The sequence below is a fragment of the Neomonachus schauinslandi genome, chromosome 9 (genome assembly GCF_002201575.2).
Source record: "Neomonachus schauinslandi chromosome 9, ASM220157v2, whole genome shotgun sequence".
Lineage (NCBI taxonomy): Eukaryota > Metazoa > Chordata > Mammalia > Carnivora > Phocidae > Neomonachus > Neomonachus schauinslandi.
The window spans coordinates 449,760-462,112 of record NC_058411.1 but is presented as its reverse complement, the minus strand read 5'-3'; the positions used below and the strand labels follow the sequence as shown (position 1 = coordinate 462,112).

General features: G+C 62.6%; 1 protein-coding gene and 1 pseudogene across 1 annotated transcript; one reads left to right on the top strand and one right to left on the bottom strand.

Moving 5' to 3' along the window:
* Window positions 1–38: 38 nt before the first annotated feature.
* Window positions 39–5,665, top strand: TEDC1 (tubulin epsilon and delta complex 1). The gene is made up of 5 exons (XM_044918031.1): window positions 39–116; window positions 1,111–1,209; window positions 3,691–3,777; window positions 4,182–4,349; window positions 5,299–5,665. Exons 1-5 carry the CDS (start codon window positions 39–41, stop codon window positions 5,620–5,622), a joined length of 756 nt encoding a protein of 251 aa, XP_044773966.1. The 3' UTR covers window positions 5,623–5,665.
* Window positions 5,666–11,821: 6,156 nt separating this feature from the next.
* Window positions 11,822–12,353, bottom strand: LOC110571598 (annotated as a pseudogene).

Below are 12,353 nucleotides of genomic sequence, written 5' to 3'. Positions count from 1 at the left end.
CTGCACCCTGCACCTCTGCACCCTGCACCTCTGCACCTATGCACCCTGCACCCCTGTACCTCTGCACTCTGCACCTGTGCACATTTGCACCCCTGCACCCCTCAACCCTGCACCCCGTACCTCTGCACCCTGCACCCCTGCACCTGTGCACCCTGCACCCTACACCCTGCACCTCTGTACCTGTGTACCCTATACCTCTGCACTCTGCACCTCTGCACCCTGCACCTCTGCACCCCTGCACCCTGCACCCCTGCACTCCTGCACCTCTGCACCTGTGTGCCCTGCACCTCTGCACACCTGCACCTCTGCACACCTGCACCCTGAACCCCTGCACCCCTGCTCCCCTGCACCTCTGCACCCCTGCACCCTGCACCTCTGCACCCTGCACCCCTGCACCTCTGCACTCTGCACCCTGACCTCTGCGCTTCTGCAATCTGCACCTTTGCACCCTGCACCCCTGCACTCCTGCACCTCTGCACCCTGCACCTGTGCACCTCTGCACCCTGCACCCCTGCACCTCTGCACTCTGCACCCCTGCACCTCTGCACCCTGCACCCTGCACCCCTGCACCTGTGCACCATTGCACCCCCACAGAAGGCCTTTTGCACCCTCAGCCCTTCTTGGAACCTCTGTCTCTCTTGCTTGGCCTGGGCTCTACTTGCTCCTCCTGCTTGGGACACGGCTACTCGTTAACCTCCGTGATGCCTTCAGGTCTTATTTTGCCGGGAAGACTTCCCTGCCCCCCAGAGCCAAACAGTCACTCTCTGTCCCCGCCATTGGCTGAAGTGGACCACGTAGCCCGTCCAGAGGCTATTTCTCCTGCCACGTGGACCTGGCAGTCAGTGAGCTTAGGGAGAAGCACGGGTGCCCCCTTCCATCCCACCGTACCCCCGGGAACTGCGTGGGATGGGGAGGTTGTAAGTGGGACTGCCTGCTGGAGGGCCCCAGAAGTACTGACTACTCTCCTGAACCTGACCCTGGCCTGCCCTGGAGCACCCTGGTGAGGTGTGGCCCGTTTCCTTGCCTACAAGGCAGGCTCCAAAAACTTCACTCAGCGCTGGGAGAGGTGCCCCTTCCTGCTCATCCTAGGGTTTGCACTGCCTGTTTCAGATCCACTCCTATACCCAAGGCTGCCACAGTGACCGCAGCCTTGGCCACCTGTCTGTTGCTGAGACGGAGCTGTTCAGGGACCCAGAGCGCGGCCGGCAGGTGAGGGCTGGTGTGGGGCCCCCTCTTGTCTGAGGCTGGTGTGTATTGGTGCGTAGGACTGCAGAGACGTGAGGTGGGGAGGGGCCTGAGAAGGAGGACCCAGCCAACCAGCTTTGAGCTCTGGATGATTGCCCAACTTATCATCTTGCTGGTGTGGGGGACAGGCATGTCCTCAGGGCCTTCCCCAGCTCCCTAGACCATCCAGTGGTGCAGGAATCCAGATCAGCTGCTGTGTGTGCACGTGGCTGGGCATGGTTAGGGCCCCAGGGGCACAGGTATCTAGGCTGGGCTGGCAGCTGGGTGAGGGGGGAGCCTCTGGAACTAAGGAAGACTGCTTGAGGGTTTAAGCTCATGGTGTTGGTGCCTGGAGCCCACGCAGGGGTCATCTGGTGATTGAGGTGGTAAGAGGAGGGCTGGCCTAGCGTGCCCCACACTTTGCTGACTTTCTTTTCAGGAGACCCTAATCTGTCATGATTGTTTCCTTCCCTTGGGTTGGCATGGCCAGGGTGTCCTGGGACAGGCCCAGGGTTGGCTGTCACTTGAGGGCTGGGCTCTGTCCAGCCTGGGGGGCACTTGGCCAGGCAGGAGGGCTGAGGCTCAGGGCTGGTGTGGCCCCTCTTTCCAGGTCCTGCAGATCCCAGTTCTGGGGTCATGTGCTCCTTTTTGTGGGGTTGGGGTAGCCACCTGGGGGTGCCTGCCAGGCCTGCTTCCCTGGCCAATACCTGGCTGGCCCTGCTCAGGCAGGGCTGCACTTGTCCCTGGCAGTGTCAAGGCAGGATCTCGGCGACCCGAGGTGCCCTTGGCTAGGTCCCCTTCTACGGGTGACTCAGCGAGGCCCAGGCTTCCTGCCGCCCCTACCCCCCCAGGTTGGAGCAGAGCAGAAACTGCACCAGTTCCAGCCAGCTGTTGCCTGGGTCCCCGGGCTCTGTTGCGTGGGGGCCCGTGTGGCTCCCCCTCCTGTCCGAGGCGGGGCTGTGTTGGTGCCACGGGACTCGACGACCCGAGGTGGATGGGGGTCACGATTGGCTTCCTTCCAAGGTTTCTTGGGGGGGGACTGGCAGAAGCCTAGGCCAGTGTCCCCAAAGGGCCTGTGCTCTTGGGATGGGTCCCAGAAGCTTCCGGAGTGATCTGTGGTTGCTGTGCGTGGCCACGCGTGCTGCGGAGTAGCTGGGCAGTGAGCGTGCTTGCTTCCCGGCTGGACCTGCAGCCTTCTCACCTCCCTGTGCCTGGCCACAGGGCAGTGGGGTGGACCGGGGGCTGGCTGCCTCAGGAGGCTCCAGCACTGGGCCTGAAAGTGGGGGGGTACAGGGGACTTGTTGCCTCTTCCTGTTGTGTCTTGCCTGAAGCCGGGGAACTGGGAGCACCTGGGGACTGTTGTTGGAAGTCACGTGAACTGTGTGCATGTATGTGTGTGACCTGCACCCTCCCCATGTCCCACTCCCAGGCTGTGCTCCCCTAGGCCCACGGTGGTTCTGTCTGCAGGCGAGCCTCCATCCTGACCCCGGAGCCCCTGTTCCAGCTGCAGCGAGTAGGCTCCCGGCTGCCTGGCTGGCCGTCTGTTTGCTGTGGAGCAGGGGCCCCTTCCTGGCCAGCAGGGACCCCGGGCCATGCGTGCCTGTTGTGTAGGGCATGTGTACCGGCCCTCGGGCGTGGTGGCTTGGCAGAGCTCTTAGCTGGCCCTTTGTCCTGGCCCCAGGAAGCCCAGCACCTCTCTCCTAGAAGGAGCAGAGCCTGTGGCCTGGCCAGTGTGTTGGCCGCTGCGTTCACAGAGGAGCAGGGGCAGGCCTGTGGCTTCCTGGTAGGGGTGGCAGGGGCGGGGTGGGGGAGATGGGGGCGGCCTGCGCTGCACCTCCGCAGCAATCAGGGGCCCTCTGGTGGTGGGACTCCTGCCTCCCCCCTCCCCCCCACCCCCAGCTTCTGGAGGCCGAGGCTGGGCAGGCGCTTCTGGAGGCCGAGGCTGGGCAGGCGCTTCTGGAGGCCGAGGCTGGGCAGGCGCTTCTGGAGGCCGAGGCTGGCAGGTGCTACCACAGCCGGAACCGGAGCACGTGGCTGTCTGTGGGCCCCCGTGTCTGTGTGGGGTCTGCAGGTGTGGGGCTGTGCAGGCCCTTTGGGGTTCTTAGGTCCCACAGGAGGGGCTCCCCATCCTGGGGCTTTCTCCTCTGCCCGCGTCTTGGGTGCAGCCCCCAGTTAGTGAGGGTCCCTGTGGGGCAGAGGTCCTGAGTCGAGGGTGCTCCACGTCAGCTCCTGGCCCTGTGGGAACGCACGTTTGGGGCCGGTGTGGGGTCGCGGGTGTGGTCGGCCTGGTGGTGCCTGGAGGTGGGGCTGCCCTGTCCTGCCTGTGGGGAGATGGCTCTTCAGGTGGGTGGCGGACGTGACTGGCTGGCGGGCCGGAGGGACTGGCGGGCATGCTGGTTGCGTTGCTGGTGCTGGGGGTCCCAAGTGGGCTTCTGACCTGGCCACGGCTTATGGTTTGCTTTGCAGCTGCTTCAGAGGCTGGAGAGTGAGAACGCGCGCCTGGAGGCCGCCCTGGTGTGGCGGCGGCAGGAGCTGGTCTTCTGGAAGTGGATGGTGTGACCGGCTCTCTCCCTGCTCCCAGCCTTGACCACAGCCTTCCTGGGGGGCGGGGGTGTCTGCCTCCTTCCCAGACAGGACCGGAGACGGGGAGGCCACATGCACACCCAGCCGTGCGGCTGGCGTTAGGACCCAGGCCTGCCGGCTCGGAGCCAAGGGCTCTTCCCAGATGTCTGTCTGGCCCCTCACCTGCCCTGAGGGGTCCAGCCTTCCAGAAGTCTGGCCTTTATGCTGCCCTGGCTCCAGGCCTGCCGGCGTGATGGGTGGCTGTCCGCACGGGGGTGGGCACTGTCCCCGGGCCTCTGTGCCATCTGTCCCCGCTGGCTGTGCCACTGGGCCCGGGCCTGTGCTTACGGGGCCCGGGCTCGCTGCCTGCCTCTTACTTGGGTCTCTCTCTGCAGGACACGGTCCTGGGCGCCTGCCCCCTGGAGGCCTCACAGCCCACATTTCTGCCCAGGATCCCCACGGGGGGTGCTGGCGCGTTGGAGCTGGTGGCCCAGGAGTTGCAGGCCCTGCATGAGGAGCTGCGGGGAGCAGCGGAGCCCCGGCGGGCGGCCTGGGAGGCCAGGGTGAGGGCTTGGGGCGCTGACATAGGGTGCGTTTACGCAGCCCCTTGTGGGACGCACCTTGAGTCCAAGGCTGGGAGGGTGACTGCAGCGGCCCGGGAGGGTGCGTGACGAGGAGTCCCCGGTGTCCCCACGCGAGCCCCGCCCACGCTGCCCTGCTCCGGCCACAGTCCCTTCAGTTTTCTGAAGCATCTTGAGGAACTTGCGGCAGTTTCACCCTAAAGTCTCCAGGACGCTGTGAGGAGGGGGGTGTTGCTAGCAGCCCCTTCCCCTCTGCTGTGGTGACCGCTGGGGCGTGCATGATGCTTGTAGGTGCTTCTCACGGGCCACCCGCCACGGCACAGGGCCTTGGGGCAGCGCCCACCGAGGGCCAGGGTCAGGCCACCACCTGGGGGCACAGCCTCTTCTCAGTCCCCCGCCCCCCCAGGCCAGCTGGGATGGGCCCGCCTGGAGGGTCAGAAGTGGCCTCTGCGGGCAGTGTCCCCTTGGGTCAGCCCCGCTGCTTGCTTCCCCCGTCCCGGGAGCACTGAGAAGGCGGGAGGCCGATTCAGCAGAGGACAGTGGGTGTGCGAGGCTGACGCTGACCCTGGCCTGGTGGGTAGTGTTGGGGGGTGGCTCGAGGGTCTGCTCGGCTCTGAACGGGCCCCGGGGGACTTGGTGACCTGGGTGAGCGGGTGGGGCCTGCAGCTGCGTAGTGCTGCAGCCCTCGGGGGGTCAGGCTGCTGGCCCTGTCCCGGGGCCCCTCCGCTGGCTCAGGGCTCTGGGGTGGGTGATGTGAAGGCTGGAAGGGCGGCGCCGGAGAGCTGGCACTGGGGCCGGCCCCCTTCCCGGGGAGGAGCGGGATCTGGGCTGTCAGCCCTTCTCAGGGCGCTGCTGGGGGCTGGTGCTGGACCGAGGGGGCGCGAAGCCGGTGTCCTGGGCAGGCTCCAGAGCTGCCTTCTCCCCCGTGCAGGCTGGAGGCTGGGGGCCGGAGCAGACTGCTGTGCAGCGGGCCTCACGGGAGGCCGTGGGACGGGAGCTGGCCGCTCTTCAGCGGGCCTGCGAGCAAGGGGAGGCCCTGGCCCAGCCCCATGGGCCCTGCCGGCTGGTGAAGAGAGACGCCAGAGCCTCGGGGGGCCCAGGCTTGCGGGCTGCTGAGCTGATAGGGGCGCTGAGGAGCCGGGAAACCTGCCTGGAGGCTGTGCTGGGCCGGCTGCAGACCCGGTGTCGGCAGGAGCTGACCAGGCTGGCGGGAGCCCGGCCCGGCCTCCTCTGGATCCTGCCGCCTGGTCGCTGAGGGCCCGTGGGTGTGCCCTCCTCGAGGGGGACCTGCCCTGACGCCCTGGCTGAGTTTCGGAGGGGCAGGTTTCAGGGTGGCCCCAGGATGATGCAGACACAATCCCGTGGCGTGCTCCCCCTGAGCCCTGGCTGTCCCCCCTTTGGGCACAGCCCGGGCCTTGGCTGGCCACACTGGGGCAGGCACGACAGGCCCATGTGGTGTCTGTGGGCGTTCTGGATCAAGAGAGTATGCAGAAATAAGTTGTGGAGGCTTCCCTGCCGGGGTCAGGCTCTGCCGTGGCCCCCCGGCCACCCTTCCAGGTTCCTGCCTGGGGAGGGTCAGGTCTGTGCTCAGGCCCAGGGGAACGGGACCCTGGGTAGTGGTGGCCAAAGCTGGGCTGGGCCAGGGCTGCCCCCATGCTGGGGGGTCAGGCATGGCCTACAGCATGGGGGGGCCTCAGGGTCCCGGGGGAAGGGATAGCCCGGGATGCCCGTACACACTGTGTCCTGGCCCCTTGCACGCCCCACCTTGGGCCTGTGCCTGGTGTGTGTGTGTGTTGGGCAGGGATGCTGGCTGGGAGCCTGGGGGTGGGGGATGCTGTTCCTTTCCTGGGGGCGGTGCTGGGGGTGGGGGGGAGGCCACTGTGGACAGAGGGGGCTTTGTGCATGAGACTGTTCGGGGAGCTGGGCTCGGCCCTGACAAAGAGCCATCTGTGTCCGGGGGATGTGGCCCCCCGCTTGCCGGAACAGGCCCCCCCCACCCCAGGGGGCCCAGCCTCTCGGCACCCCTCACCCAGCAGGCACAGACAGCCTCATCCTGCCTCCCTCGCCAGGCTCCCCTTAGCCCAGGGCAGTTGAACCCCAGCCTGCTGCTGGGCGGGTGCAGGGGCCTATTGGCTGCCTCCTGCCGGCCAGGTCAGGCCCGAGGACACGCGGCAGAACGTTCTCTTGTTGGCTTTTCCTGGCTGGCCAGGGGTGTGCTGCAGCGACCGCTCACACCCAGGAGCACTGGGCTGGTCTCGGCCACCCCAGCCCCTCCCCGTCCCTTGTGGGGACACCCCAGTGCTCCCTCTGCACTGGTCAGACCAGACGGACTGGTCAGGAGGGCATCCCTGACCCCCTCCTCACAGGCCTGGCCCCCGGACAGTCTCTGGGCTGGGGTCTCTCCCTCCAAACCACAGCCCCCCTCCCAGCTCCTCCTCAGGGTTCCAGCTGTGGTCCGGGGCCCACGGGGCCTCGACCCTCCACCTGCAGCCCTCCGAATGTGTGAAGTCCCTTCTGGACTCCCTGCAGCCGCCCCTCTCTGCCTGCCGTGCCCTCAGCCGTCCCAACCACCGATGGGACCCTCCTCATCTGGGAAACATGTCCACCCAGAGCCCCCTGCCTTCTGGGGACCGCCGTTGAGCCAGGACACCCACTGGCCCTTGGGAACTTGCAGGCTCAGGATCACGGGACTGGCCCTTGTCAAGCTGATGTGTGGATCCAATACACGCCACTCAAAACCCTACGGTGTCTGTGACTTTGGTGTGGACTCTGGGATACGCGGGGCGGGACAGGCCCCAAGAGGCCCAGGCCGGGGGGAGGCCAGGCACACTCACGGTGGCCCGGGGAGCAGGTGCGCCCTGTGCAGCTGCCACGAGGGCTCAGTAAGTTAGCACACGCTTAGTGGCAGGCAGGAGGCGCGAGGCAGAACCAGCGAGTCCATCCCCCACGGGCTGCCGTCTGACATTCCCCCGTCTCCCCTACGCTGACGCGACAGGTCCACTGGCCTGAGACAGCCCCTGGAACAGACGCAGGTGCAGGCTGCGGCCTGGCCTGGCCAGCGGGGGACAGTGGGGGCAGTGAGGGACAGTAGGGGTGCATCGGGGGGCAGTGGGGACAGTGGGGTCAGTGATGGGCAGCGGGGACAGCAGGGTCAGCGGGGGCAGTGAGGGGCAGCAGGAGTCAGGAGGGGTGCAGCAGGGGGCAGCAGGGTCAGGGGGGGCGGGGGGGGTGGTGGGGGGCGGGGGGGGCGGGGGGGGGCGGGGGGGGTCAGGAGGGGTTCAGTGGGAGGCAGTGGGGTTGGGGGGACAGTGGGGTCAGCGAGGGGCAGCGGGCTGCTCTGGGCAGGCAGGCTTCTGTGAGGTCAGCACAGTGGGAGCCCCCGGCTCCCCAGGGAGACGTGAAGGACAGCGCGGCCGCGGGAGGCAAGGACACCACGCTCCATTAGCTGCAGGGACACCAGAGACCTGCTTCTCAGAAGACCCCGCAGAGACAAGGACAGACGAGCCAGAGTAGAAATCCCCCGTGACCTGTGAAGACTTGTGCAGAGACAGAGGCAGGCACCCCAGAGAAGAGGGATCGGGATCGGGATCATGTGACCTGGACCCGCTGGGTGGGCGCAGGGCCGGCGCAGGCCGGGGGCGGGGGGCTTGAGCCAGCGCTGGGAAACACTCCGTGACCTGCAGACTGCCGCCCGCACAGCAGCCGGCCTGGTAGGAGTGGACCGCGGGCGGCATGGTGACCAGGCCTCCCGGAACGTGGGAGGCAGGACAGACAGGTCGCAGACAGTGACCCACAAGGAGACCCTTAGAGCGGGAGCCACACAGGCCGGGGAGGGGTCTCGGTGGCACGGCCCGTGGGCTTCGTGGGCCTGCGTCTGCCGTACCCATGCTGGCCTCTACGGGTGTTTTATTGAGTACAGTGCCAGCAGGACCCACGGGCGAGCCCCGCACACAGGTGCGTCCACTTCACTGGCCGCACCCACGGCCACCTTTCCCGTGCCAGCTCCAGGGTGCTTCTGGCCCTGACCTCACCACCCACTGGCTCGCTTCCTGTCCCTTCAGTTCAGGGCCTCCTCACACCGTTGGTCGACCTTGGCTGGACCTGGGCAGTCAGGACGCCTCCGGGTGGACACCTGTAGGTGTTCCCGAGGGACACAGCTGGTGGCCTGGTGCACAGCCATCCCCTCACCCTCTGCTGGTCCTGCCCCACGGCTGTGGCCCCCAGCCCTGCATGGGTCCCCACGCTCCTGTGTCCTCCACAGGGTCTTGGCTACTGAGCGCAGCCGGCCACCGTCCTCCCCTCTCTGCCCCTTCTTGGCTGAGCTGGCCGTTCCCCACTCATCCATCAACCAGGATTCACCCAGTGCCCTGGGGTGCGGAGACTAAACCCCATAAACAGGGCAGCCATGGCTGTGTCATCGGGGTTAGGGTGGTGGTCAGAGGCCTAGAGGACGGGCACCGAGTGACCCCAGGGGGTGGTCAGAGGAAACAGGGTCTGTATTTGTGGGGCTGCACAGCGCTCCGAGAGGGGTCAGGGAGGGGTGAGACGTGCTGGGGGTCACCGAGGAGGCGGTAGGGGGCAGGCGGGGCTGGGTGGGTTCTGGTAGATTTGGGGTCCCGGGTCTGTGGCTGTCTTGGTTGTGTGGCATGTGAGCTGATGGCTCTCTTGTTTTTCCGTCCGGTTTACTCAGATTATTATTTATAACACCCAAGATTTGTTCCCTCCCCTTTTGGGGACAGTTTTTAATTTTTGGTGGTAAAAAGCTAACATTAAATTTACTGTCTAAACCATTTTTAAGTGTATGGGTCTAGTGTTATCTCCGGAACCTTCTCATCTTCCCCAACTGCTACTCTGGCCCCATCCACACGCAGCCCCCCCCCCCCCCCCCTGGCCCCCCCCCCCCCCTTTATCCGTGTGGACGGACTCCTCTAGGGACGTCCGATGAGTGGGTCACATGGTGTGTGTCGTCCTGTGAGTGGCTGAGGTCACTCCGTGCTCGGCGCCCCCGTGGTTCAGCCTTGGCGGTGGCAGGGCTCCGGACTCCCCCCTAAACTAAGAGTGAGGGAGATTCCACTTACGGACGGACCACATCCCCTGTCCCTCTCCCGGCCGTCGGCTGTTGTGGATAATGCGGTGGTGAACGTGGCGTGCGAACACCTCCGGTTTAGTTTTCCGGCCGCCCGCATCGTCGAGGGCCAGAAGTGGTTGTGATTGCCATGCCAGGATGTGAGCGGGAGCAGGGGCCGGACGGGCCTGGGGCTTGTCTCCCTGGGGGGAGCTTGGCAGCGGCAGGCATTCTCCCCCGAGGTCACATCCTGGGGCCTGGCGTTGCCCTCCCCCGGGGCTCTTCCCAGTACCCGCTGCTCGGAAGAAGTATCTAACAGGTCTGCTCATTGGGACCCAACAGCGTAATGGGGGTCCTGAGCAGAAATGAGGAGTCAGACGCTCCAGCGACTGAGCCAGCTGGGCGCCCCTAGTGTCCCTTTTACCAGTACACAACTTCATTCTTTGTCCTTTATGCTATTTTCTGCTTTAAGGTGTACTTAGTTGTATACTGAGATGGTATTAGAGCTCTTGTTTGGTTCATATTTGCCTGGTAAAGGCTTGTCTGCCCTTTATGTTTCAACCTTACTGTGTCTTAAAAAACCTCATGACTTTTTTTATACAGCATGTTGTTCACTTATTTTATTCCAATGTAAGAGTCTGTCTTAAATGATTAATTGTACACTTATTTTTTAAAGGATTTTATTTGGGGCGCCTGGGTGGCTCAGTCGCTAAGCGTCTGCCTTCGGCTCAGGTCATGATCCCGGGGTCCTGGGACCGAGCCCCGCATCGGGCTCCCTGCTCGGCGGGAAGCCTGCTTCTCCCTCTCCCACTCCCCCTGCTTATGTTACTGTTCTCGCTATCTCTGTCAAACAAATAAATAAAATCTTTAAAAAAAATAAAAAAATATTTAATTTATTTTTTAGAGAGAGAAAGAGAGCACAAGCAGGGGGAGGGGCAGGCAGGGGGAAAGGAAGAGGGAGGCTCTCCACTCGGTGCAGAGCCCAATGTGGGGCTCGATCCCAGGACCCCAGGATCACAACCTGAGCCAAAGGCAGATGCTTAACCCACTGAGCCACTCAGGCATCCCTGCATTTCATTTTTATCTTCCATCGCTTTTCTTTGTTCCTCCTTTTTCTTGTTTTCTGCTTTCCATTGGGTAGATCTAGTTTTCCTCTGTTGGCTTGAACATCATATATTTTGTTTTGTTTTCATGGCAGTTGCCCTAACTTAAAAGTTGTTCTCATGTTTATTTACAGATGACTTTTTTTTTAAATTTTATTTTCAAGTAATCTCTGTGCCCAGCGTGGGGCTCGAACTCACATTCCTGAAGCTAAGAGTGGCTCACTCCACCGACCCAGCCAGCCACGTGCCCCTGATTGATGACTTTTTTACACATATCTGCATTTCTTCCTTTTCCAACAAAATAAATACTTCAGCATGTTCTCATGTCCTTTGTTCTCCCAAATTCTTATTTGTGTTGTATGAGATTTTAGTCCTCAGCTAGTATGAATATATTTTCTTTAAGATAACCATAAACTTTACTAAAATTGTGATTATCCTTACTTTTCATATCTCTTAGATTTGTTTCTGCTTTGAATCCACACATATTTTCAAGTAATCCAGTTGTGACAAACTTTCCGGGCCCCTTTGTGCCTGAAAATACCTTCGTCACACCCCCCATGTGAATGAAAACTTGTTTGGATATAAAATTCCAGGTTCATAGTTATTTTCCTTTATTATTATTGTTATTTTAAAAAATATTTTAAAGCAATCATTACACCCTACACGGGGCTCGGACTCATGACTCTGAGATCAAGAGTCATGTGCTCTCCCACCTGAGCCAGCCAGGCACCCAGTTATTTTCCTTTAATACTTAAACAGATTTTTTTTTTTAATTGAAGGTCCCTTACTGGTCCTGCTTCCATGGGTGGCCAAGACCAGGGGAAAAGGGCAGGGAACCAGGCGGTGCAAGGAGGGGTCATCTCCACAACATTCATTTATACACAGAACTAAACAGACAAGCGCAGAGTCACCGTTGCGGTTAGAAGTTGACGGCATGGGAAAAGGGAGGAAGAGGTGGGGGACTGGGTGTCGTTAAAAAAATACAGGCCCCCCCAAACTGGGGTGCCTGGGGGGAACTTGGTCTGCTTCAACCCAAGAGGAATCAGAAGATCAAAAGCAGTTTGGGAAGGCCAGGGCCGTCAGGGATGGAGGGAGGAGGAAGGTCCGGGGGTGAGGAGGAAGGTCGGGGGGTGAGGGGGCGCTGTTTGGCAGCTGGGGTGAAGGGACTGCCCTCCCCCTGCTGGGATCCCCCCAGCCCCTCCGGTCTGGCAGGAAGGGGGCAGCCTGCAGCCCCCATGGGCAGGTCTGGGGCTGCCAGATGCTCCAGGCAGGGGGCTGGAGGGGGCTCACAAAGGCCTGCCCTCCGGGGAGAGGACAGCACTGCCCCCCAGTCTCTCTGCCAGGGTGCAGCCGTCCTTGACCTCCTCATAGCAGTTTGCTTGTAATTCATGCTTGGTCCCCGTCAGCTTTTTCTTGATGGCATCCTTGGAGCTGGCATAAATCATTTTGCTCTTAAGGGCTGCGGACTCAGGTGCCCAGAAGATAAACACCAGGTCCTCCTCCTTGCTCTCCTCGGTCTCATAGGTCGGGTCATAGAGGAACAGCGGCAGGCCTTGTCTGGCAGCATCTTGACGAAGGTGGCGTGGGGCCGTCTACAGTCTGGCTCACAGCCCCTACCAGGATCTCCTTGCCCTCCTCCAGGATGCTGTTCTTCTGTCCTCACTCAGGCAGAAGAGTACCTCCTCTGGTGTTGAGGACTTGCGCATCTTCACGTCACTGAACACTTGGATGACACCGTCAGAGACTGCCACGCCGGAAGCCATGTTTCCAGAAGCGAAAGGGAGAAAGCAAGGAGAGTCAGAAGAGATGAGAGCCGCC

Coding starts and splice junctions, on each gene's coding strand:
- TEDC1 (XM_044918031.1), top strand. CDS start 39: ATGCACCCTGCACCCCTGTACCTCTGCACTCTGCACCTGTGCACATTT. Junction 117..1,110: donor ACCCCTCAACCCTGCACCCC/GTACCTCTGCAC, acceptor TGCCTGTTTCAG/ATCCACTCCTATACCCAAGG. Junction 3,778..4,181: donor TGGTCTTCTGGAAGTGGATG/GTGTGACCGGCT, acceptor CTCTCTCTGCAG/GACACGGTCCTGGGCGCCTG.